The 26504-nt window shown below is 34.4% G+C and overlaps 1 protein-coding gene across 23 annotated transcripts in view; it reads right to left on the bottom strand.

Moving 5' to 3' along the window:
- RFX3 (regulatory factor X3) overlaps positions 1-26504 on the bottom strand; it is a 275282-nt gene that overhangs the window by 39870 nt on the left and 208908 nt on the right. For all 23 annotated transcript variants that reach the window (XM_037491495.2, XM_037491502.2, XM_037491503.2 and 20 more), the window contains 6 exons: positions 17306-17427; positions 15459-15571; positions 10871-10986; positions 10279-10433; positions 6276-6373; positions 2282-2431 (listed from right to left, as the gene is read on the bottom strand). In XM_037491495.2, the coding sequence (XP_037347392.1) occupies positions 2282-2431; positions 6276-6373; positions 10279-10433; positions 10871-10986; positions 15459-15571; positions 17306-17427 (754 nt within the window). The remainder of the gene's footprint in view (positions 1-2281; positions 2432-6275; positions 6374-10278; positions 10434-10870; positions 10987-15458; positions 15572-17305; positions 17428-26504) is intronic.

Genomic DNA, 26504 nt, shown 5'->3' with positions numbered 1-26504 from the left:
GGGCAGGTTTTGTTATTTCTTTAATATCTAAGTATTTTCTTTATTGTAGTAAAAAAAACAGTTAACAAAAAATGTATCACATTTATTGTTTTAATGTGTGCCATATAGGGATGTTAACTATATTCTCCTTACTGTGTAATTTCCATTCTGCAAAACTGAAACCGTATAGTGTTTGGAGGGAAGGATTGCTTTTTGCTTGTGCATTAATAACAGAGGAGGAATTTATTAATATTTCTGCAATGATTTAATTTCATCTCATCATAAATTCAAACACTATTTATTTGGAAGTTGGTTTTTGTGAAGAGAGGATGATAATCTAAAACCTAACTTGGAGAAATAAAAACACAGAGCATTAGGCTGGCTTTAAACTACTTTATAATATACTACACTACACTGTCAATATACTTACATATACAATATTGTCTTCTTATAACCTGAAAAAAATACTGACAATATACTCTTATGAAAAGAATATGGTTGTTTCAAATTCTGTAACTGTTAAAACTAAGTTTGAACATTTAAGATGCTCCTAATTTACAAACACATTATGTTCAAGGTATTAAGGAGTCTGTGGTTTCAAAATCAGAATTCATACATCACACAACTTACTCACTCAAAGTAGAAAATGCAATGATTTCTTTAAATATATTCAGAGTTGTGCATCCATTATCACAATCAATTTTAGAACATTTTCATTTCCCCAAAAGAAAACCCTTATCTCTTACCTGTTACTTTCTAATCCCTATGCCCTGACCAAACCAGACCACTATTAACCTACTAACTCTAAAGATTTAGCTACTTGCTCATATACATATAAATGGAATCAAGATCTATGTGGTAATTTGTGTCTAACTTCTTTCACTTAGCATGATGTTTTCAAGATTCATCCATGTTATACCATGTATCAGAACTTCATTGCTTTTTATTGTCCAATAATGTTCCATCGTGTGTATGTGGCTATACCATATCTTATAATCATCAATTAATTGATATGAGAGTTATATCTACTTTATGTGGCTAACATGAATGATGTTGTTATGAATGTCTTGGTATAAAACTAGAAGTGAAATTGCTGAGTCATATGGTAACTTTATGTTTAACTTTTTGAGGAACTGCCAGACTATTTTCCCAAGTGGTTGAAGCATTTTACATTCCAACCAATAGTGTGTAAAAGTTCGCGTCTTCACATCTTCATCAACACTAGATATTATCTGTCTTTTTGATTATTCTCATTTCAGTGTATATGAAACCCTTTGCTGTGGTTTTGATTTGCATGCAGAATAATGTTGAATATCTTCTCAGGTGCTTTGGCTGTTTGTGCATCTTTTTGGAGAGTGCCTATAAAGATCTTCATCCATCTTTATATTTTTTTCACTGGGTTGTAATAGTTCTTTATATCTTCCATATATAAGCTTTAAATAAGATGTATGATTTGTAAATATTTTCTCCTATTTTGTGAGCTGTCATTTTCCTTTCTTGATGTTACTTTTGAAGTACAAAAGCTTTTAATTTTGATTCAGTTCATGCATTTTTTTCTTTTGTTGCCTGTGCTTTGGGTGAAGTGTTTTATTTAGTAACATGGTGTACTGTTTTTCTATAGTAATAATTAGTTTAATTATTTTAGCACTTGAAGTAAAATATTGTTGGGAATTATATAATGATATTTCTAAATTAGCTATTTTTACATGTACTAAAAAAAGTGAGTGGTTTAATCATAGGTTAAAAATATATTTTTTTCATTTGAACCATCAAAATAGCTAAATATATCATAGTGAATTCTTTTGGGATAAACAAATATTTATCAGACATCTATAGTAAATTCAATTGTTCTTAGTTCTTTCAAAGGGGGAACACTTAAATATCTCTGTGTATGTCACAGTGTAAAAAGGTTGTCTGAACTACTAAATAGATAAGTAATAATCTAAGAAAGGCATTTTAAGGTGGGAAAAGTGGAGATAAGAGCAAGCAAATAGTTTGCCCAAGATCTCATAGCTGGTAGATGTAAGACTTTAATCTGTGACTGTGATGGTAATTACTCTATTCAGCAAATCCTGGTGACATATTATGCTGCTACCTAGTACTATAAATCTCAGCAGACTTTAACCACAAAACAGAGGAGCGATGAAGTTGTAGCTAAGTAAAACTCTCCTCCTTTAGGAAATTGTATATAGATTTTGCCTGTGCAATGATGGAACATTGAAACAAATTTTGATGATCTTAAATAGGAAGAAAAAATAGGCATCTTTCCTAAAAAGGAATGGTTTGAAAGATAACAGAGTACCTGGACATTGGCAAAGTCAACACGGTTGAGGTCATTGAGCATCTGGTTGATCTGAGACGTGTTCTGAAGCACTGCACGAGCGGCCTGGGCCAGGTGATTGAGCGATGTGTATCTTCGCAGAGTCTGGGCAAAGGCACTTACAGCGGCAACCTGTAAATAAATCCAATTAAATTGGAATTTTTCCCCCTCCAGTAAAAGAAACCATTGCAATCTTCAGATCTTTTTTCTCTTGCCAAATTTTAAATGCTTCCCTCTGATACTTATTTCAAATTCATTTGGTGAGAGAGCTTACTTGTAAATTATAGCATTTAAACCTCTAAACCAAGTATTATTTTCCTTTTGAATAGGTTGAGGTCATGACTAAAACAAACTCCCACATTCTTCGACATCTAAGTGCAGCATTAATTAAACCAGTCTTGCAAGTAACTACTCCTCCACAGCAAGAAATGACTTTGTCTAGGGAAGTAGGAAAAACATTGATTTTCATTTCTTTTTTATTCTCTGTAGGACAGTCAACTACAAGCTAGGCAAACAAGAAATTTCCCTTTATACTCAGAAAACCAAACCCCACAGTCTATTCTTTTAAATGGAAAAAAAATGCACTCATTTTCAGAGCACTGTCACTTAGATTCACTCTTATTACCTCTGTTTAAAGAAACCTGGGTAATACTGTGGTAGAACAAGAGTGGTTATAGCCTTTATTAGCAAATAAATATAAGGCTAATGAACTTATTACTCATAAGCAACAAGAATAACTCTTTCAGAATTTGATTTTGTATAAAAGGGCTTCCAGGAAATTTTCATTTGCCTCTGCTTTGGCAGAATTTGCTTTCCTCTTCTATGCTAAAAGACCTGGGGAGGGGGTCAGATTACAGGATATGCCTTAGCTTTCACCTCTTTTCCCTTTAGACTTAGATATGATTAGGACTTCCCACTAATGCTAATCTTGGGTGCTTTACCATTTTTCCTTGGCTTCCTTAACTATGATTACCCCTTTGTAAGCAGAACCTTCTTAAACTCTCTATAAATATTCCCTCCTTTGGATATACCACTTTTCTGGTTGAGAATGAATGAACCAGGTTATGTTGAAAGATATCAAAGATAATGCCAAAAATGCCACTTTAGGTATGTCATATCTTGTGGAATTTTTTAAAAAACAGACTAGATCTAAGGGGCATTTAAACATATTTACAAGGCATTAAAATCACAAGTATATTAGCACAGCATTAATTGAACATCAGGTGACTGAGTGGTAGTGTAACAGGGTGGTCCCCAGGAAAGGGGGAGGTTCCAGGTTCCCTGCCCCACCCAAGGAAGGATGGAGCTGAGCAGGAAGAGGAGAAGCTGCAGAAGAGACTGAGGAAGGAGGCAGGATGGAGCTTAGAGACACGTGAAGAAGCTGTGCTTGTCTTTTGGTTGTGGACGGGGTGACACAGATGTGGGTGAGACCCATGGGGAGGTGACAATGGCAGCTTTTATCTTGATGTTGATTTTGCTCTTTTCCTTCCGGGCTTGTTTGGTTGTTTCTGACTCTTTTCTGTGGGTCCCCACTGGAAGATGCTTTAGACTTGTGGCAGGCTTTGGGGCCTTGCTCTGGGCTGATCCCATATGGATGGAGTTTTACCCACGAGGGGACGGGTAACTTTGGTTGCTTCATTTAGAAACTAGACTCTTTGCCTTACCTGTATTGTTTCCTAGTTTTTATTAAAGTTCCTTCCCATTAAAGTCTCATATGTTTTGTGTTGATGCGGCGGATGGCAGAACCCATTTGGAATAGACAATAGGCAGGTTTGCGGGGTTTGGGCTGCCCCTCTCCCTGTCCTATAACAGTAGAAGGTTTTCAAAAGGTAAAGTTTGCTCATCTTAATAGTGAGATGTTTTAAGACTATGTGGAACTGGGAGAAATTCACATACCCTCAAAGAAGACCTGTACACTTTTTTCCCCCCATTTTTATGGTTTATATTAATTATGTACATATAAGTCAAGCACTACTAAGTACCTTTCATATATCACCTTGTTCAATTCTCATTACCATTCAATTAGATACATATTATGACTTAAAGAGGTAAGTGCCTTGCTTGGGTTAGACAGAAACTACCTTACATTTTGGAATATCAACACAGAATTCTGATAACAATGGTCACAGTCATAACCTAATTATGCTGTCTGCAATGCCAAGGTAGATTGTCTTCATTTAATGAGCACTCAGTTGAAAAAAGATTGCACATCAGTGAAAGGGGAATAGCAGAAGGTAACTTTTACCAACGAAAAGCATACAAATCAACTCTAGAGATCAATGAGATGGCAAATATTAGAGCTGGATTTCTGCCACATTCACTTTGGTTACAATGGGAGAAAGGTACTTACAGCTTTTGGAAGTACTGCTATAAATATGATTAACTACAAGTTTGAAAACATTCCTCTGACCATCATAATCAAACAGCACCTTCTTTTACTGCCAAGTATGGTGACTCTAGAATACCTTCGTTGTGGAGAACTTTCTAGAATGATGGAAATGCTTTACATATGTCCTGCCGGTAAGGCAACCACGGCTATCTGGGGCTATGGAACATCTGTTATTTTTTTTTTTTTTAAGAATTTTTTTTTTTAAAGATTATTTATTTATACAAGCACTGGGTATAGTCAGAAGTGCGGGAGGGTGAGAGAATTCACCAGAGTGGGGAGCAGAGCAGGCAGAAGGACCGAGGCACACTGCTGAGGGGAGCAGCGGGCGGCAGGAGACGTCTGCGCGCCATGTGGGACCCTCACCCGGTGGCCGGGGAGCAGCCGGGGATTGAACGGGTGCCGCAGAGGCTTCGGGCAGCTTCACAATCCAGCGCTCAACCGCTGCGCCACCGGGGAGGCCCTGTTTTTTTTTTTTAAGATTTATTTTTATTTTATTTGTGCATACAAGAACTGGGGTGTAGGCCACAGGTGCAGGGTGTATGTGTGTGTGTGAGGATTCATCAGAGACAGAGTGGGGAGCAGAGCAGGCAGATCTACTGAAATACACTGCTGAGGGGAGCAGTGAGCGAGACAGGATAAGTCTGCTGACCCAAGTGGCTTAGCTCCATAGCCAGATCAAACTCATGCCATGATAGCTTTATAGAGCTGAGACTTTAACCCCTGTGCTACCAGGAAGGCCTGATAGCTTGAGTGACTAAAGAATTGAATTTTTAATTTAATAAAATTTAAATCTAAATAGTCACATGTGGCGCTAATCCTACTGTATTGATGGCACATCTCTGGAGAAAAATCTAAGATGGGAAGATCAATGAAATGTTTCTTTCATTTCAGAGATGAAAAGTTTCAAAGCAGAAAAAACTGGAGGATACTTAGTTCTCAGAGAGACTTGTCAGCCACAAGAGCGTCAATCTATCAACTATCCCCCAAAGTGAAAGCCAAGGTATATTGTTGAAGTCTGAGCATGGATACAGTGAATGACACAAAGTCACAAATGTGATTTTTAATAGCCAGGTTTAGAAAGAATCAGTCCAATCCTTCCATGGGGTATTTTCACAGAAAAACCTAAAGTAATACAGTGAGGAGTGGACAACAAGAAGACTAGAATTTATATTTATAGTTAAATAAACGATTCCTAATATATACCAATTATGAGAAAACTGCTTAAGAATGATTACTTGATTTACAAAAGAATTCTCCAGTGTTAAAAAATCTAAAGAGCAAAATAAAAATATAATTTGCACGAACTTTCAGAGGACAATGAGCATAGTAGGAAATTTTAAACATATAAAACTAATTCAAATGGGGCCAACCTGAAATACTTATTTTAGAAAAGGGCTTCTAAATAAAGGACACTTAAAATACTTCTCTAGTCGCTTTGAAAGGAGCATTAACAAATGTCTTGTACAAGTACTTCACTACATGCCTATTATAATATCAACAGTTTACATAACTATTTGACAGATATGAAATCCATATTTAAGAACCATTTTCTAAACAAAGAAAAAAAAACTAGACATGAAAGTGTACCTTGGTTTGTATCATTCTCTGTGGAATATTGTTCATGGCATTGGAAAGCCAACCTTCAAGGCTTTTTGCAAAATTTCGAATGGCTTGGGTCAAGGCACCTAAATGTTAAAAAATAAAAGCAGAACGAAAAAGATAGCAAAGAACATTAATCTTTATGCAAAAATAAGGGAAAGTATGTGTATATGACATCTGAAATAGCACAGAACTTATATTTTCCTCATTGATGAGACTTAACATTATTCCTTACTTTGAAAACATTTAAAAATTATATTTTGGCCTTTTCCCCCTTTAAAGCTAATTTGTCCCAAATACTATGACACTGTGGGAAATGAAAACATTCAAACATTTCTGCTTATAGCAACATATACCAGTTGTGAATATACTTATGGAATTTTCTATCTTAGACAATATACTTTTTTAATTAACAGCTTTGTGCTCAAAAGCTAAGTATTGTCTTTATAAATTCTTAATTTTTCAAGCTATTAATCCTATCTTTATTTCTTTAGTCAAAAAAAAAAAAAATACAAAGCTTTTCTTTCTCTATGCATCTATTTACACCAGGACATATCAATTAGAGTAATTATCTCTCATTCTTCTTGAAAAGTAAGGTAAAAATTAAAATTACCGGACTTGAAAAGTCTGGATAACTATTCTCTGTTTCATTTGCCAGGTAGATATAAAAGATCAGTGTGATAAAATTACTGTCACAGAGAACATTATTCTTAAGATGCTACTAAAATAGTCCATTCCATAGTCTTTGATATCTGTTATAACCTGAGACAGGGTAGGTTCCCTGAGAATAGTTTTATGGTGGTCATGGTGGTCATATAATGACTAGAAGCATTTTCAGTTATCAGGGAAGACTATGACTCTTACAAGAAGGGATCTGCATTCTGAGACTGCTCTATAGCAAGAGATAGAATTCTTCTCTTGTTCTAGAAGTAATTCGGTCAGTAGCATTTTACTTCATCTGTGCCTAAGGGTCCACAGTGTAGGGAGCAGTTTTAGACATTTAATAAATATGTGTTTGAGGCACCCACATTAGAAAACTATTCTCTATAGGTGCCCTAAAATGTAGATAGGCATTACAATTTGAGGTCTACAATAAGAAATAGGAGTTATATTTTTTCCCAAGTCTCCCCAAAATGTTAATATTACCAATGGGATTAAATTCTTTGGTTTTTCTTTCTGTGCTCAAATGAGTCTGATATGTTTCTCTATTACTTTTGTTAGAACAGATTTGGGAATAATTTAATTTACTCAAGTCACATGTAAAATATATTAATTTTACTAATCCAATAATTAAAAAACAACTATTTTTTAAATGACTTCACTGATCAAATGACAGAAAAGACTAAAACTGAAACGGTTAAATCTTTAACCATGAGAATCATCTACTGGAAACAGTGAATTGGAAATTTCTTTAGTACTAATCTTTTGAAATTTCCAAAGTTTCTAACTTGAGTCAAAAAGAAAAAGGAAAGAAAAAATATTTTTCTGCTGTATTATGTATTAGAACCATGGAGGGCAGGCATGAATGGAAATGAAAAGAGTGAAAAAAAATTAACAACACTTTTTGAAACCCAGTAAAATTTTGTTTCAAGATTCAATTGGACTATCTGTATTCTGCATATTCTGCAATTAATATAGAATAGTGATTGAATCTGAAAAAAACAAGGATCAAGAAAAATTTGTTTAAAAAATACATTAATATGAGTCTAGGTCCTAGGGAGATTATAAAATAAAAATATATTTTATATATAAAATAGTACAAATATATATATGTTAACCAAATTGGTTTGGCTTTAATATACTCATAATGGTACATTTCAAGTGTTACCAGTTGATTTCTTATACAATTCTTTACATGAACTTTTTTTTCACTTTTAGATAAATGTATTTTAGAATATAGTAGCTTCAAGCTGACTTTAAATTAGTGTGATATGCAGACTTCTTTTTGGCTAAAAAAAGGAAAACCATCTGGACAGTAAATGGTTGAGTGAAGTACTAGTAGCCAGTAAAATACAATTTTTAGAAATAAAATTAAGTTTTCTCTCTCTATAGGGATTCATGTCAGATCAAATTGTGCAGATTGACTCTGACAACTTTTTCTCATGAATGGATGGTTTGAAATTTAAAACTATTCCAAAGCTAACTTGTCTCAACCTGTTCATGACTAATATTAAAATGCATACAATCAGAAGATAGATATCCAAACTGTAAGCTTCATTTTGTTAAGTCTTGCTGTAGAATGGCAATTAAATTTCCATATTTACTTGGTAGGGTGGCACATTAGTGTATCTTGTAATTTCAGAGAACTATAAACTAGCTTTGTGTGAAAATTCCTGAAATGGAGTTGCCTAGAGAATGTAGAGATAAACTACTTGACTGAATAAATTGGGTTTCAAATCCAAATTTGCAACACATAAAGGTTAAGTGTATTATATACTTCAAATTGTGGGTCAAAGTCAACTAAAAGTGATGCATGATTTAAGTTAGGTTAACTGCTGAGTTAACAAGTTAAAGTTTTGAGATGTTAACATAGAAGCAAACTATTTTAAAATATTTTAATGAATACTGATGTTGATTGCCTCAAAAAAGAAAATGCTCACTGACATCTCGTATCTCATGAGAGAAATTATATGTTGGTGGCAAGATGTCATAGGCTAATGAGCTACCCTATGCAATTTCTCTTAAATGTCTCTAGAGATTATCACTCAGAGCACAGGAAGCAAGACAAAAATAAGGAAAATAAGATTCTGGAATACAAGCAGTAGAGGATTTAACACTGATATTTTCCATGACAACATCACTTTTAATCAATCTTTAGTTAGGAAACTTGGTACAGATAGAGTGGGAAATACTAGCAATTTATAAAGATGTGACACAACGCAACTAGATTTTAAAATTTTATTTCTATGTGAATTTAACACTATGAATTGATGTATGTAACTTCATGTCTAAGTATACATTTTAGGGGGTAGATGACATTGAAAGAACTTGTTTCTTCCCCTATTTATCATATTTAGAGAAAGGAAAGTACAAATATGTATATGTTAATATTTTTACCTTCTTGTCTGTTAATAAATCCCTACTTAAATATTTTCTGAAATAATTTAAAATAAATCAAGTACACTGAAAACAGTGTACTTGAAGTACATGGTTGCCAACTACAGAAGCTAAAGATTGTTTTTATGTTATGATTATTACTGGAGAGTGGGAATTCTTTAAAATTTAAAATTCCTTAAAAGTTATGGTCACTAGTATGTGCTCATGAAAATGTAGGCATAAAATCATTTCAACTGCCTTTGGCACAAGTATCCATGGTAGCATTTATGTTGACACTTGCAGAAAATAGCTTTGTTTGCTACAAGGTAGTTTAAAAAGCATCATTACTTAAAAGAAGTAATCTAACTTATCTGTGTAATTCCTATTTCCTCACCGTAGGAATACAAAGCTTGTGTAGTTACATAGATTTTTCTCTCAAAATGTCAGTTAACCATTACTGTTAATGGAGACTGCATTGGTAGTTCTTAACATGATATAGGTGACAAAATAAATGCTTTCATAAGGAATTTAACTTCAGTGGAAACCAAGATAAATTCAGTTCAAATCAAAAGCAACCATGAAAGAGGCATACCTAGCAATTACAGATTTTTTTTAATTGACTTTAAGAAGGAAACTGTGTCCTTGTGTAAAATAAATTTTAAATGGTTGACTGGCCTAGGAGTGTTCTTGCTAAATTAGTCATTGGGGTTGTCTGTTCCATAGGTTGGATTTTCTAGCAAAAAAAGAAAACAAAAGCTTGGAAAATATAAATTTTTCCCCTTTTAGTACAATTTTGCTCTAGGCTGCTTTCATGCCATACTCTATGCTGCATGTTTTCCATCTGGCAAATCCAAATGAGATTAGAATTACTCTAGATTGCAATGTCACTCCCCAAAACTTCCTGGGTGGAATGTATGAGAACAAAAGCATCCGTATTTGTCTGCATTTAACTTACTAGGAATAGGTCTAAGGACGTCGGGGATGAGAATCTCCACCAAAGCCTGGTACATCCCATGGTCACAGTTACACATCCATTTCAGGATAGACTCATGTTTGCACAGAGTTATCAGCTTTGCTTTCGGAAGTCGACTTTCTATTTCACTCAGATTGCTGGTGTGAATAAATGTAGCAAATGAATAGATGGCAAATGAGGATAAAAAAGAAAATGGACTTTAAAAATAGTTTTAGTTTATCAAATATTACTGAGGTTAGAACTATACCACCATCGAACTGGTGCCATACAGCTGGATATATATAACACTCCCCCAGAGCTGCCTATGCATGTTAATACTTTCTGATGGTATGAAAGGCAAATATGATACTAATTCCATGAGGATGAAATAGCTCTACCACAGTCCCCCAAATCAATAAATATGGGAGCTAAAATACACACGCTAAAACCTTCAGAGAGTAGTTTGTGGTTTATTTCAACCTATTCATTTAATGTTATCAGGTAAAGTTCACAACTGGTATACATATCTCTAATTTATTAGCTGTGACATCTACTCAGTCATGAAAATGAATTGGAAGAGCATATTGATTCTGACCTTGATTCAGTAATGGTAGTGCCATCAGTAGGAGTAGAAGGAGAATAGCGCCAGAATGTTTGCCACAATTTTTCTATTAGGCTAAATTGAAGATTCACAACAACGTCCAATATTGCCTGAAAAACAAATAGTTATGGGTATTACCTTACAATATTTCTTATGGAGATGAGTGAAGAGTACATAATGCAGAACTTTTAAAGGACTTAAAGATACCTTTGGATTCAAAAGCTAACCTGGTCAAACTAGACTAAATTTTGTCATTGGAAAAAGAGAAACAAAAGAGATTAGACAGGGGAAGATAAGAGGGGGATAACTTTTTTTTTTTAAGTAGAGGCATTTATTTATTTGTTTGTTTGTTTGTTTTGTTTTTTGTTTATACATGCACTGGGTACAGTCAGAAGCGCGGGAGGGTGAGAGAATTCACCAGAGCCAGAGCGGGGAGCAGAGCAGGCAGAAGGACTGAAGTACACTGCTGAGGAGAGCAGCGAGCGGCAGGAGAGGTCTGCCCGCCATTTGGGACCCTCCTCCGGTGGCCGGGAAGCAGCCGGGATTGAACCGGCGCCGCAGAGGCCACGGGCAGCTTTGCAACCCAGCGCTCAATCGCTGCGCCACCGGGGAGGCCCATGAGGGGGATAAATCTTAAAGAATTTTTTTAAAAAGGACAAATTGTATTCCTCTCATAAAGTCTTCAAATCCCACCCTCAGTTTTAATTTTCTTCCGTGTCTTTGCTTGCTTGCTGCTTCTCCATTTTCTTCCTACCTTTTCCCTTTCCTTTACCTACTGCTTCCTTCGGACTGTGTGGTTGCTGCCACTCTTCCTCTCAGACTCGGAAGGATACACAACATAGATTCAATTCACATCAGTCCTTATTGGGCTAGGTGTGTTCACTGACCATCAAAGAGGATGGAAGTGAAGGGTGTAGAGGTGCTTATATGCAGCAGCCAGATTAAGGCTAAACATTAGCTCTGTCTGAGGCTGCTGACCATGAGCTCCAGAGTGTTCCCAGCAAGCAGAAGCTGGGGCAAAAACTACAAAATCTTCAAAGGATAGAAAGTGTCTGGGCAGAAAAAAGCACAGTACTTCTCTTTGATCTTGCAATGCTTTCCATTCAATCATAACTCTACACACTCCCTTTACAAAGCAGTTTTAACTTTCCTAAGCCTGGAGGCGGGGACCCTCGCCGCCTCCTCCTCCTTAAATTTATCTCCTAGAATCATTTTCCAGCTGCATCAAGGACTTTTTTTTTTTTTGATGGTGCTAAAATTTGCCACTTTCATTAACTTTTAATGATCATATTTAATTTCACCCTGCCATAGCAATTAGTTTGTAAATTAGGCTTCAGATAAAAGCAGTCATAAAATCAAAGAACAACTTGTTTGTGCAAAGAACACATGATTCTGTGATTATTTTGAGCATAAAAGACAGAAGTAGTCAGTATAATGTGTCAGCACTGAGGATGAGGACAGGTAAAACAGCCCCATCAAAATCTACAAAATTCATGGCACTAAGAGACAACAGGGGGATACTGAGAGTCAATCTGAGTAGATCTTTAGGGAAAGACAGGAAACTAACACTTCATAGTTCTAGTTTGTGCTACTTCTGTAGATAGGTGTCTCTGCCTGATACAGAGAGTAACTGATTTCCTATACAAAAATGCTCTGGGATCAATTCAAATATTAAATAAGATATGTTTGAGGGCACTTTCTGGGAACTAGTAGAAAATATTGCAAATCATTGAATGATGAAAATGGAGGGAAGGAAATGAATTACCACACTCCTTACCCCTTAACATTAACAACAATAAAAAGGCAAGGTGCAATAACAAAACTAATGATAATTAGAAAATAGCTTTATTAAAACAAATTGTGGGAATTCCAAATCATATGCAAAATAGGTATATTAATCTTTCATGAAAATATATACCCTAGGAAATATGAAATAAAATAAGGCAAGTAAAGAATATCGTGCAACCAAAATTCACTAATTCTTCAAATAAAATAAACTCAAATAATTCTTTTGAAAAGGACATTCACATTATCTTCATTTGAGATAGTTTTACAAATGAATAAAAAGTTCTGCATTTGTCCACCTACTATCAAACATGTTCAGATCAAAATACATAGGCAAATATACCTTAAAATCACTCATATTCTACTGATTTAGCGCAAATGATGAATGACTGGATATGAGACTTAGATACCTGTACTTCAAAGTGTTGGAAAAAATAATTTGAGTTCTTCTCTTTAATCATGTGGTGTCATGAACACTGGTAACTCTGAAATAAATCGGAATCATTCTAAGGACTACCATTTCTCACAAAGATTAATTTCTACACATGTCCATATTTTTTCATGTAGAGTACGTATGAAAATTGGTAGGTTGACAAAAATTTTGTACCACAAAGAATAAGGAACAAGAGATTAGTTTGGGAAGAAAAGGTGGGGGGAAATAACTCTTGAGAAATTAAGCAGAATAATGTGTATTCCTCCCATAAAGGCCTCATAGTCCATTCTTAGTTTTACTTCTCTTTTCAATTTCCTTGCTTACTTCTCTGCCTCTCCATTTTCTTCTCTCACTTTCTTTTTCATTTCTTTACCTACTGCTTCCTTCTGCCTCTGAGATTGCTACCACTCTTCCTATTCTCAGGCCCAAAAAGGTACAGAACGTAGATTCGATTAGAATAATCCTACTGTACATTCTTTGATAATATAAATAAGTATACTCCAATTTATATTTTAAATAAATACGACAAATTTAAACTTAAAAAAAATTTCAAATTGTATTTGTGCAGGCTGGTTTGCTTAAAGCAAGGTTCACCTGAACACAGAGAAATGAAGAAATGCTTAAAGACTCTTTATTGAATATACATGATATACATAAAAAAATAATATTTTTTCTAGATGTGTAAGGATTATCCAGAAATTCTCTAATGTTGAGAAAATCAGAGTAATCAAAGAGAAACAAATGTTAAGTGTTCTTCATCATTCTAAGAAATGTTGGGAATAAACTATCAGAAATTTTAAAGAATGCTTCTGGCACATGGTTTGTTAATAAAGAGATAACTTGCCCTTGGTTGTTAATAAATTGTACACTTAACAAGCACTCAGATTCACTCAAGCATTTCTTATTTTGGGAGTAGGAAAAAATCTGTGAATGCTATGGTCTGAGACTTCTCACTGCATACTGCAGTGTCAACAGTTAGGAGGAAAGTCCATAAAATCCAAAGGATTATCTTTTATTACTAAGTAGACCACAGATAGTCTTGGAGTAAAGCTACTTAACTTCTCATCAGACTCCTCTTTCAATATGAGACACACTTAAGAAAACTCTCATTATAATTTTTTATCCCTCTTCTATCAGGTGAGATGCAGTTATATGAACAAGTTGCCTTAAAGAGTTTATCTTCCAGAAACTGTGTAACCAATTCCGATGTGCAATAATCAGAAGGGGAGTAGGAGTACAGAGAAAAAATACTAAAAGAAACTTAACTAACCACAAAAACAACATAAAACTAGAGACTCAATGCTCCTTGAAAGGAACTCATACACTGCCTTATGAAATATTTCTGGAAAGAATTTTTTTAAATAGAAACACACATTTATGGTTTGAAAGTCAAAAGACAAATAGGATATGCTGAAAAATTGAGTTTCTTTCCTCTGGTTCCCAGTTACCCAGTTCCCTTCACAAAGACAACCACCATTAACATTTTCTTGTTCTTTTTCCAGGAAAGTGTGCATTCAGTTTCTTTTTTTTTTTTTTTAAATTTTTTTTTTAATAGAGGCATGTTTTTATTTATTTATTTATTTATTTGTTTGTTTTGTTTATACATGCACTGGGTACAGTCAGAAGCGCAGGAGGGTGAGAGAATTCACCAGAGCCAGAGCGGGGAGCAGAGCAGGCAGAAGGACCGAAATACACTGCTGAGGGGAGCAGCGGGCGGCAGGAGAGGTCTGCACACCATGTGGGACCCTCCTCTGGTGGCCGGGGAGCAGCCGGGGATTGAACCGGCGCCGCAGAGGCCGCGGGCAGCTTCGCAACCCAGCGCTCAACCGCTGCGCCAACGGGGAGGCCCCTCAGTTTCTTTTTGATTCAAATGATAGTATGGTATCAATACTGTGTCTTGCCTTTTCCCTTAAAAATAAACCCTGGAACTTGTTCTGTAATACTACATTTAGAGATAGCTGTTCATTTTAATGGCTGCATAGTATTTTACTCTACAGATTGTACCAATGTTTATTTTCTCAGTTCCTTATCAGACAGTAAATGTTACCAATCTTTTGCCTTAAAAACAGAAACACCACCAGCTCCCTTGTACACTCATCTCTACCTATATATAAGTATTTTTCTAGACTAAATACCTAGAAGTGGAACTGCTGCATCAAAGGATACATATTGGAATAGTCTAAGAAGATGGAGGGTAAAATTTATTCTCCAATGTTCACTTCTCCACTCTGACACAGAGTAGAAACATTAACTTCTATTAATGCTCAAAGAAATGCAAACTTACTTCTCTGTCCTCTAGGAATAAGTTAAACTATTTTGCTTTAACAAGTTGTCTGGCAAAAATTACTATGTTTGAAGACTTACCTCACAGTGCTCTCGATAAAGACTCTGCAGTGACTTGATATCCTCAAAGGTAGTACCATCTGGCAGAGAAGAGATTTCAACTTCTCCAAACTCTGGAAGTGCTCGAGATGCATCTGTTACCATGACAACAACAGAAGAAAAGCTATTGTGGATGGTGCCAATTACAGATTAATGAAGGAAAATTTAAGAAGACTAAAAATGAAAATATTATAAAGGTCAGAGGTCCAAAGAGCAAGGACTTTTCATGTTAGTATTTTGCAAGGAAAACTTAGCAACACTGTCAGCACAAAAGAATAGAGGAAATACTCAAAAACGTTTTAGAAACAAAATTTTACTCTAGTTGTACTGGAAATAACAAATCACAGTGTCTCTCAGTATAGGATCGCTATTAAAAGAAAAATATCTTGAGTTGTTCAGTATCAATTGCAGTTATTTTTATTATTATATTATGTAAGTACATAAAAATTAGATCTAGCTTTAAATTCATCTGTTCATACCATTTACATAACCATCAACCAAAAGGGCTATAAAATAAATACAAAGAAAACTACAAAAATAACATTAAATTTAACAACATTAATTTGATTTTATGGATGATGCTGTTGTCCTGTGACTAAATTACCTCTTGCAACATGAATACGGTATTGACTGCTGTGGCACAGGATCTTTTGAGTCTGACAGGCCTATACCAACACGTACTTCATGGTGGCTGGTTCTCCCATTACTCTTCTATATTCAAATGAGCTGTGAAACTTTCCTCCACACAGAGCACTGGGACATCATTTAGCCTTCCCTTGGGATGAAGGCGTAATTTACATAGTAAGTCTCTCTCTGTTCTCATTAGCTCTGGACAATTAATGCAATACACTTTGGTACCTCCCTTATCATAAATTCAAATAAAAATGTGGGAACTAAAATTGTAGAACAATGTTCATTTCAGTTTTATAGGTAAAGCTTTTAGAATATACTTTTACTTTGTGAATTACATTTAGAATATACTTTAATAAGTGAAATAAAATCACAAAATAAAAAAAAATTTCTTACAGAGAGCTCAAGAATACACGCGAAAACTTTAGTTGGGAAAATGCTTCCATAACGTTTTCAACTTCAGTAGCTATTCTGATCTGGGGAGTCCATTTTAATTGTCTTTGACAGAAGGTGTACATAGACACATATACATACACACAGACACATACACACACACACACTCTAATAGCGTCTACTTTCTTGATATGTTGTACAGAAACTATGCATTTTTATCTCTTGAAAAGTTACCAATTGAATGAAAGTGCCATCTTTTTTTCACCTTTGGCTGTTACAGGAATATGCAAAATGTTCAAGTTCTACTTCCTAACACTGTAAATAACAAGAACATATATACCAATAATAAAATTGCAAAAATATAGGAAGTATTGTGTTTGAGTTAAATGAATAAATTATTTTTTAAAAGTCTATAAATATTTTTTTCTATCTGAAACTGTACACATAAGAACTGAGAATTCTTTTTTTGACACTTGAAGTTACCGCTGAAAGTAAACAGAAGACAATTTTGATCATGAAAGCCCAATTAATTTAAAGCCTGGAAAACAATTTCATAGCAATGAGTCCTTAATTCATATACATTTCAAAGTCCTATACAGCTTGAGATTTTTAAAAATCAGCTCTAATGAACATGAGAAAGTAGACATGAACTAGACCTATCATATAATGTGCATAGTTTCAGCACAAAGAAATCTTTCTATGCCATTAACATCTGTAATAGACATTAGACTTGGAGAAAACACTACTATAGTTCTCTTGTTTTCAAAATCCTAATAGCAACTAATATGCATTACACCTTAACATACCTAAAAACTGTTGATGATGTTGACTTTGGGCAATTACAGTTTGCTCAACAGATGTGCCTGTCTGTTGACCACTTCCTGTGAAACCATCTGCAACCCCATCCACTTTCTGCATAGGCTTGTACCTAAAAATATTAGATGGGAAAAAACAAACCAAATTATTCCTTGCTTTTTGCACTACACAAAACTCCCGAGGCATTCAATTTTATTCTATCTTCTTTAATGTCTCATGGCAGTTTTAGAATTTTTTTTTCCTTGACGGTGTCATAAGTTAGGATTAAGACTTTTTTTTTTCCAATTGTGAAAATAAAAAAAAAGGGGAGGGACTTAGGAAGGAGACCCATTTTTGAAAATGTATAAATTTGCTTAAGAATAAAAGGTAGGTAGGTATTTTTTGGACAGCACAGGAATAGGTGTCCATGATAATAGTTTTAAAATAGTTTCAACATAACTTTTAATGGCCAATATGTTAAGGGTTAAACATTTTGATATATTGGGACTTCAATCTGAACTAAGATCTAGGAACTAGAGTCTGAAATAAGTAGATGAATGGCTTTCAATTAATCAATTACCTACAAAATATGATTCAATCTACAAGCTATCTGCTTTTCATATCTCCTAAAGCCTCTCAAACATCTCAACACATTAATTTCCTTATACACAACATAAGCATCAGCTTGCAGCAAAGTACTTTCAAGAGTCTGCCTACAATACTATTTTACCAAATTAGAAAAAAAAGAATTAAAATCAGCTGCAGTGATGTATTTTTTAGTTGTACTCATATAAACATGAGTAACCTCCATAATGCTAGCACAGAGAAAATGTGTGTCAGCAGCATGGAAAAGACTGGTGGGCTAATCTCCTAGGATAAGCAAATACAAAATAAGAGATAATCACCTATACTTTTCTCTTTTTTCTAAGATTTAATTTATTTTTCTCCACTTTATAAATTTGGAAAAACAAAGGAACATAAGATAAAACTATAATCTGTGATAAGCTATTTACTAATGTTACCATCATTTACTTTTTGATGTTTGTCCTTCTATTTTCTGCACCTCCATTTCTAATTATATTCATAAACAAAACCATCTAATATATTCTCACCATCCAGAAACATGACTCTTACATTAACAGTGTAAGTCAACTGTATCATTATTATGACATTACTGTGAATAATAATAATGCCTCCAATACATGAATGGGAAACACTCAAAAATGCCTGTGCTATGACAAAGGATATGAAATCAGTGGACCTGGTGAAGCATCATACAAACTAATCTCTGTGTTGCCTTAGGAAATGTTCAGTGTTGAATGCTATTAATTATAACAGATAAAAGAAACTTGCAAGGAAAATTGCAAAGTCACTCATAATGACATTTACATTTATTTCTTATGTGACAGTATCTCATAGGGAATATGAAAGGCAAAAATAACATCAGAAGATGAACAGGGTGAAAAAAAGGATATTAACACACTTCATTCTTGTTACCATTTTAGTGATGACCCTGTATCACCAAAATGTTGGTTGCTATTTTCTAATTATATAAAAAATCTCAAACCTACCCTTGCACTTAGTGGAAAAACCATGTGAAAGAACATTTCAATTGAGGTCAAATCAAGAGATGACAGAGGGTTTTGTATTGTGACATGCTATAAGTGTCCTTTATGAAAAATGAAATGTTTTTCTGCTTTTTTTCCCTTCCTTAAAGAATCATCTTAGAAAAAATAACAAACTTCTGTGAGGCAATACTTTAAGTACTTGTGTGGAGAACACTTGCTAATTATTCTGTTCTTAAAGACCTGAATGACTTTATTTCTAAGGAATATATCTAGATGTTTTGGGTCTTTATTGATCAATCCAGACTTCCTTTAATTTTAGCTTACTTTTTCAGCTATGAAATTTTATATCAATAATAGAAAAAAATTCTTTAAAGATGTTTCCTTATTTAAGTTAATGAGTTAGGAATTCATGGAGTTAATAAACAAAAGCAGTTAAAGGAATGTGAATTATTTATCCAAGAGAAGAGAAAATGGAAAATTTCCTAAAGACCTCAATTATATTAAATTTTATTATAGGATTAGAGAGTAATTATGAGACTTTGTCAGGCTCTGCTTTATCAAGTTTCCTTTGTTCTGCACAGTATCCAGTATACTATAGATTCTTAGTAAGCAAAATATCAAGGATGAGTGGAACTGAACTATGAAAGCAAAGAATATATATTCCTCTTAGACTGTATGTTTTTTAGACAGATGACATCATCTACCTGCACACAGTCCTTAGCAAGCCTGCAAGCAAAATTATCTGCTTCCTTAGAAAGATGTAAACAGTAGAAGTTCCTAAGGGAGATATTTTATTTTTAATAAGCATGCCAAATCACAATGAATTATAATGAATGCATGATTATGATTAATAATAATGATATTGAGTGGGAAGCACTGATTAGAGGTACACTATATTATATAGAAGATGGAAAATGCATTAAAATTAGCTTGTAGGAGAAAAAAGGAAGTAAGTTGGTAAAATCTGGAGAATCACACAGGTCAAAACTTAAGAATAAATCTTATATAGAAGAGATGAAGGGAAAAAAAGAAAAGATAGTTAGAACCAGGAAATGAGTGTTTTTATTCTAACCATAAGAGTATGGACTATGTGTATCCTTCTTTTCTGTTAAGAAGGACATACATGGCTCATTCATAAGAGTAGTATATGTGAGCTTGTAATCTGTGAGAGTCTCCAGGTAATGCTAACTTTCGCTTTTTCTGCTTTAATTAATAAATCATGTAGTAGCATATCTAAAATGTATTGCCTGACAACGGGTTGTTACTTAGAAGTAATCCCCAGACCAAAAATTAGAAATACTAGACTGAAGAAAGCTAGATGTTTGTTTTCCATATGTATGTTAACATCCTACCCTAGCATTATCTCAGGTGACTGGGTCTTCCCAGAGAAAGAGGGGGTTTAACAGAAAGTCAAAGATAGTTACATAAAAATAGGTTAAACAAGTATCTTTTTGGAAGAAACAGTTACAGATGTTTTGAAACCTAACTATGTATCAGTAACCTAACTGCATATCAGCATTTGGTTATCTTTACAAAAAATTCAAAGGGGAGGTTCACCCTTAATCTACCCAATCTAATTGCTGAGAATGGGGCTTAAGAACTGATTATTTTAACAAGCTTCTGAGATGTTTCCATGGTAGCCTGCACAACACCATTTCACAGGAGCATCTTGGCCTGATATAAATTCCTTCAGTCTAATGTTGAAGTACATCCAAAACATTAGGTAAGCCATTTTTTATAAAATAAGCAAGAAGTTTTCAAACTTTTTTTCTAATAAACAATAATAAAATGTAAATAATGTCTCTAAATAGGATGCTAGATGAATGAATGCACAGGTAACATATTTCATTTAATCATACCACCAATTGATTTTAACAAACACCAAGTCAACTTAAATTATTTGTTGAACATTTAATGTGGGTAAAAAGCATGGTAGAGCCATGGTTTTGAAAGGCTGTATACCAATAGATTTTTTTTTTAGGATGGATTTTTTATATCCTATTGATATACATACTCACCCAGCATTATCTTAACAGGTTAAATTTCAACTGACCTTTTATCATTGAAACATAGCTTTCAGGTTTCCTGCCTCTTTACCTTCGGCATTTAAAACTTGATGATTTTGTATTTAAATCACCATTTAAATACTAAATTGTAAAGACCAGGGATATTTTCTATTGAAAAACATGCTTGAATCCTTTAAATAACTGAGCTCTTTATAGTTATTTAAAGATGATTCTCTTCCCCTTACCTCCATTTATTTTACAAACTCATTATTTTTAAGATTAGGCTTTCTTATGGTAGATTCTTAGTGCTCCTGAGTTGTGTGTGTTCTGAGAAAGACGTGTGCTACATAAAATGAAGAAACAGTCTTGGTTTCAAAATTAGTAAGAGGCAAATGATAATTTTAACAGCTTGCAACTCCATGGGCAATCAGAGCTAAAGTTGTTAATGATTAAGAAATCAAAGAAACTCTAATGCTTTAATAGCTGAGTATATGTATGAAACCTGTCACTGACATGGAAAACTTGGAAAATTATTAGGAATCTTCCCCCATGGGGTTAGTCATAGCTGTTAGTTAGAGTTGAACAGCTGTAACTTTACTGTAAAATAATATCTAATTCTGACAAAAATCACACATGTACAGATACTGAAGTTCAATAAGAGGCAAAGAACACTATATAGTTACCATCACATTCAGCTAATAGTGCCAGGTAGAAGGATTTTCAACAGACTAAACGTTTGGAAACGTCCCATTGAAGCAGGTGAAAAATGCACATGCAAAGTAAGAACTGTATATGCAAACGAAGTCATTATGTCTACAAACCCAGAAAGTACATAATCATTTCATTTGCATGAACAAATCTATATATTGAGTTCATAACTGGGGCAAGAGGCTAGACTCTTGAGATTCTCTGTGGAAAATTATAGAAAGTCTATAGATTACTTGAAGTCTGAAATGAATCAAATGATATAAACTTGAATAGATGAGAAAAAACAGTGAATGTGCATTTCATTCTTTCACAACAGTAAATGACTCCATGTCACACTGGGTATGACTATATCTAAATGACTTCTAATATTAACCCTCTGGTTAATGATAGTTATTCCCACTCATCAATTCATATTGTTGGCTTTTGGAGTATTTGTTTCTTTATCAGCTTTACATCTACAATTGGGCAAGGAGAGGAAGAAAAAATTAAATTCAAATGGGGTAGCTGTATTAATTATGGCAGTTTTAGTAGGAAATTGTGGCGAGGTAGGGCCAGGAGGAGGTTGAAGCTGTTGGTTAAAATAAAAACTGTGTATCATTCATTTAAGTAATATTTATGGAACATCAACAGACAATGTGCTCAGTGGTCTCCTAGCTGCTAAGGATGCAATGTTGAAAGAGGCAGACAGTTTCCTTGTCTCATGAATTTGTTCACTGAGTCCTCTTAGCATAAGTAATTATGGGTTAACTATATACAGCTAGTATATTCTTGTGAAATATATACATGGCACTTCTTTAATCTATAGCCACCCCTTTTTATTAAAGGGATTCTAGAGGAATACTCTTTAGAATCTCTTTATTTGGAGATTGACAACCTGACTTACCCAGTGCCAGGACAACAATAAAAACAATAAAAACAAAAAAGGGTATCTGAGGTTTTATTTAGGAAAAGATGAATTAGTGAGCTTCTTGCATGTAGCAAAATTAAATGGGTCTCTGTTTCCTTTCCAGTAAATAATGTAATTGCCAAAGTCAGTTTTTTTTTTTTTAAAGATTTATTTATTTATACAAGCACTGGGTACAGTGAGAAGCGCAGGAGGGTGAGAGAATTCACCAGAGCTGGAGTGGGGAACAGAACAGGCAGACTGACGAAATACACTGCTGAGGGGAGCAGCAAGTGTGGCAGGAGAAGTCTGTGTGCCATGTGGGACCCTCGCCTGTGGCCGGGAATCGAACCAGCGCTGCAGAGGCTGCGGGCAGCTTCACAGCCCAGCGTTCAACCGCTGTGCCACTAGGGGAGGCCCTTGCCAAAGTCAGTTTTGCATATAAAGTTCTTATTTAAGAACATTTTAAGTGTTCAATAAATGTTTATCAGAAAGATAAGTGGTGACTGTTCCTATTATCAAATTTATGTGAATTACCATAGCTAAGAATCATTTAATTGTGATTATTTGTGATTCTCCTATATTCAATGGAAAATATCTTTATACTGCAGCAGTGGCATAAACAGTATGGGATGACAGCAGTGGTATAAACAGTAAATTCCTCAATGTCAACTTTCCTTATTTGTCTTCAAAAGCCAAAGGCACAGCCCATCTTCTACCAAGGACTCCTACCCTCATTGCCTCAGAACAATTTACCATAGATGGTTAACTAAAAAATAATCTAGGAAATTAAAATTCTAGGGAAGGAAAGGTAAACCACTGATAATAATCAAAGTTGAAAACCACAGGTCTAGACAATATAAATAAACAGAAGCCACCCTGCCCAATTGCCAGGTTTTATTCTCCTCCCTGATATGCTCATTCTCTATTTTTCTCTAGTGAATGCCATGTAATAAGGATAATAATTACCTAATATGTCAATATTTTCCAGTTATAAAAATAACTATTATATATCTTTCCCCACTTGAACTTTAAAACAATTTTTGAGGTAGCCTATTTGCAAATGAAGAAAATGGGATTCAGCGCAGTTCATCACATATTCTGCGTAAGTGTCAAAGTGTCTCAAATTCATATTTCCCAATTTTAAATTTATGGTTTTTCCACTAGTCTATGAAATCTACATTAAGGTCTTCTAATGACAAAGGTTCTTATCTTCTCTCACTCCTTAGGAACATGTAAACTTTCACAACTGTCTACAATGAAAGCAAAATTGCCTGGTGGTATCATCTTTGCAATTGGCCTCTATTTGTCTTCCATTAGGGCTATATTCTTTCATAGAATCCAGTTCCTGTTAAGAGATGATTCAAAAAGGCAGGCAATGGCATATTTCCTCACTTTTTTGGGACACAGTCACAAAAGTGGAATTTTTCCCTTTCTTTTTTTATTTAAAGATTTATTTATTTATTTATTTATTTATGCAAGCACTGGGTACAGTCAGAAGCGCAGGAGGGTGAGAGAATTCACCAGAGCCAGAGCGGGGAGCAGAACAGGCAGACTGGCGAAATACACTGCTGAGGGGAGCAGCAGGCGGCAGGAGAGGTCTGCGCGCCATTTGGGACCCTCACTGGTGGCCGGGGATTGAACCAGCGCTGCAGAGGCTGTGGGCAGCTTCACAGCCCAGCGCTCAACTGCTGCGCCACCAGCGGAGGCCCCCCTTTATTTCTTATAAAAAATTTACATAGGTATATTTCTATTGTGGTCATTTTACTTTCTTGAGATTGAAATTCTTATAATAAAGACAAGGGAACTAGGTTCTAATTCTTGTTGTTACATGATCATGGGTAAATATCTACCCTTCACGGACTATTTTTATAAAAAGAAAAGTTGATCTCTTTTTTACAGCTCTAATATGCTATGATTTGGTGATATCTCTTTTAAATGTGAAGAATATAATCATAGTCTGTGTTTAATTGTTAATTGTTAAGCATTTGTAGAGGAAATGATAAAAGCAGTTTAGTATTTTGAGAATGACCAATGGGATCAAACACAGCCGAGTGCACTGTCAAAGGTGCTTTGTTCTATTCCACCCCTTCTACTATCAGGATTTAGGAGATTAATTAAAATATATGTGCCAATACTCTATTTCTTTTAAATAGTGAAATAAATGACAGCAAAGATTTTTACTTAGTTTGTACAGCTGAAAATTACTGAATTGCCTATTCGCTCAATAATGACCTATTTTTTTTTATTATCTAAATTAGGGTAAGCAAATTAGTCCTTGAGTGAATTTACTTAAAAATTGAAGATTACTTTTAATGCAAAAATTATTTTTTTCAACAGAAGGTATTTAAAAGACAACTATTACAACATTCTCCTACTTTCTTAGTACTTTAACTCTTTTCTATTATACATATTATCATCAATAAGCAAAAAAGTTATTACACTGTGTTAGATTCTAAACAATAGAGTAATACTTAAATGTTCCACTGAAGTACCTAGGTCTATTTGCCCCTAACAATGAATGTGCCCAGAATGCTGTGTTGGATAAACCGAAAGGAAATAGAAGAACCCTGTTTACTCATTCTTCCTTGGCTTAGTGGTTGTATTTCATGATCCCTGTGAATCAAGTGGCTCTAATCTGCTCCTTTATTTCAGGTAAATGGATTGAAGATGGCTTTGTCTTTTCAATGAGCCAACTTGGGCCTCAGTGACACTTGTTTTTCAATCAGAAGCTGTTTCCATTTATTGCCTGACTTATGGCTAGCTTTCAAATGGTGGTGTTCTTGGGAATCTGGTTTGTAGATTAAGTGGAAATTTCCTCTACTACCCTATCAAATCCTCAATTGGGATACCATATGTAAAAGAGCTCCAAAAATTAAAAGCTATACAAACAATAATCATAATCATTACTACTGCCAACAACTATCATATTTCTAAACTTTCCAGAAAAATTTACAAATTAAGTTCCAAAACTTCACTTTTGTTTGGTGAAATAATCACTGCATATACCTGAACTTTCTTATTATAAGAACATGTGGAAAAACATGTATACTTACATTATGGAAGATGTGCACACATAGATGCAAACAATAAATCCTGATACAGTCAAACAATATGAATATTCTGGTACCTACTATAAAATATTTTAAACCTTTCACATATCAATTGTATTTTAAAAGTGAATGGCAGACTCTTTTATGTGGATTTAATATATTCTGTAGAATCATTTGAGTCTGGAATTATCTTATTTTATAAATCATGAAAAAAATGATAGAACAAGTTCTTTTCTTCATTGCTTAAAAAGAAAAAAAAAAAAAAACAGGGCCTCCCCTGGTGGCGCAGCGGTTGAGCACTGGGTTGTGAGGTTGCCTGCAGCCTCTGTAGCGCCAGTTCGATCCCTGGCCACCGATGAGGGTCCCACAAAAAAAAAAAAAAAAAAAAAAGAAAAGAAAAGAAAAAAAAACGGAGAGAAATTCTCTTAGACAAAGGGTTAACTGGCTTCAGCTAGGCATATCAGTGTTGTCAATTGATAGAATCCTTCAAAGAGACAACAGAAACCTCCTTCTGTCCTGCTAATCCCACTGATGGGTCTGTGAAGTTAATGACACTAACACTGCAATCAGTGAGTAAGACAACATTCCAAGAACAACTGCTAATGATGCAAAACTTTAAGATACTTCTTTGGTTCTAATATTCTTATTTTATAAGAAAGCAAACACTATAAGAAACTAAAGTCAGCAGTTTATTAATATTGCTAAGAATTTTATATTACTTCTTAAATACACACACATTACAGCTAATTCTAAAAGCACTCACTATTGTACTGAGATTGCAGGGGGTTTCACGGCTCATTAATCTTTATAGCTCTGGAATCTGTTTCATAAGGAGACCCTTGAAAGTCCTAGGTCTTGTTTTTGATAAAGAATGTCCTTTAAAGGCATACAATCTGAAAACTTGCTAGGATTATTTGCAACTAAATCACAAGAAGTAGGCTTCAATTGTCTCAGGTGCAATTTATCAAAGTTTTGCTATATTTAATTTTGAG

Source organism: Talpa occidentalis, unplaced genomic scaffold, assembly GCF_014898055.3.
Source record: "Talpa occidentalis isolate TD23 unplaced genomic scaffold, MPIMG_talOcc4v2.1 talOcc4.7, whole genome shotgun sequence".
Classification (NCBI taxonomy): domain Eukaryota; kingdom Metazoa; phylum Chordata; class Mammalia; order Eulipotyphla; family Talpidae; genus Talpa; species Talpa occidentalis.
This window is presented reverse-complemented; position numbering and strand designations above follow the sequence as displayed.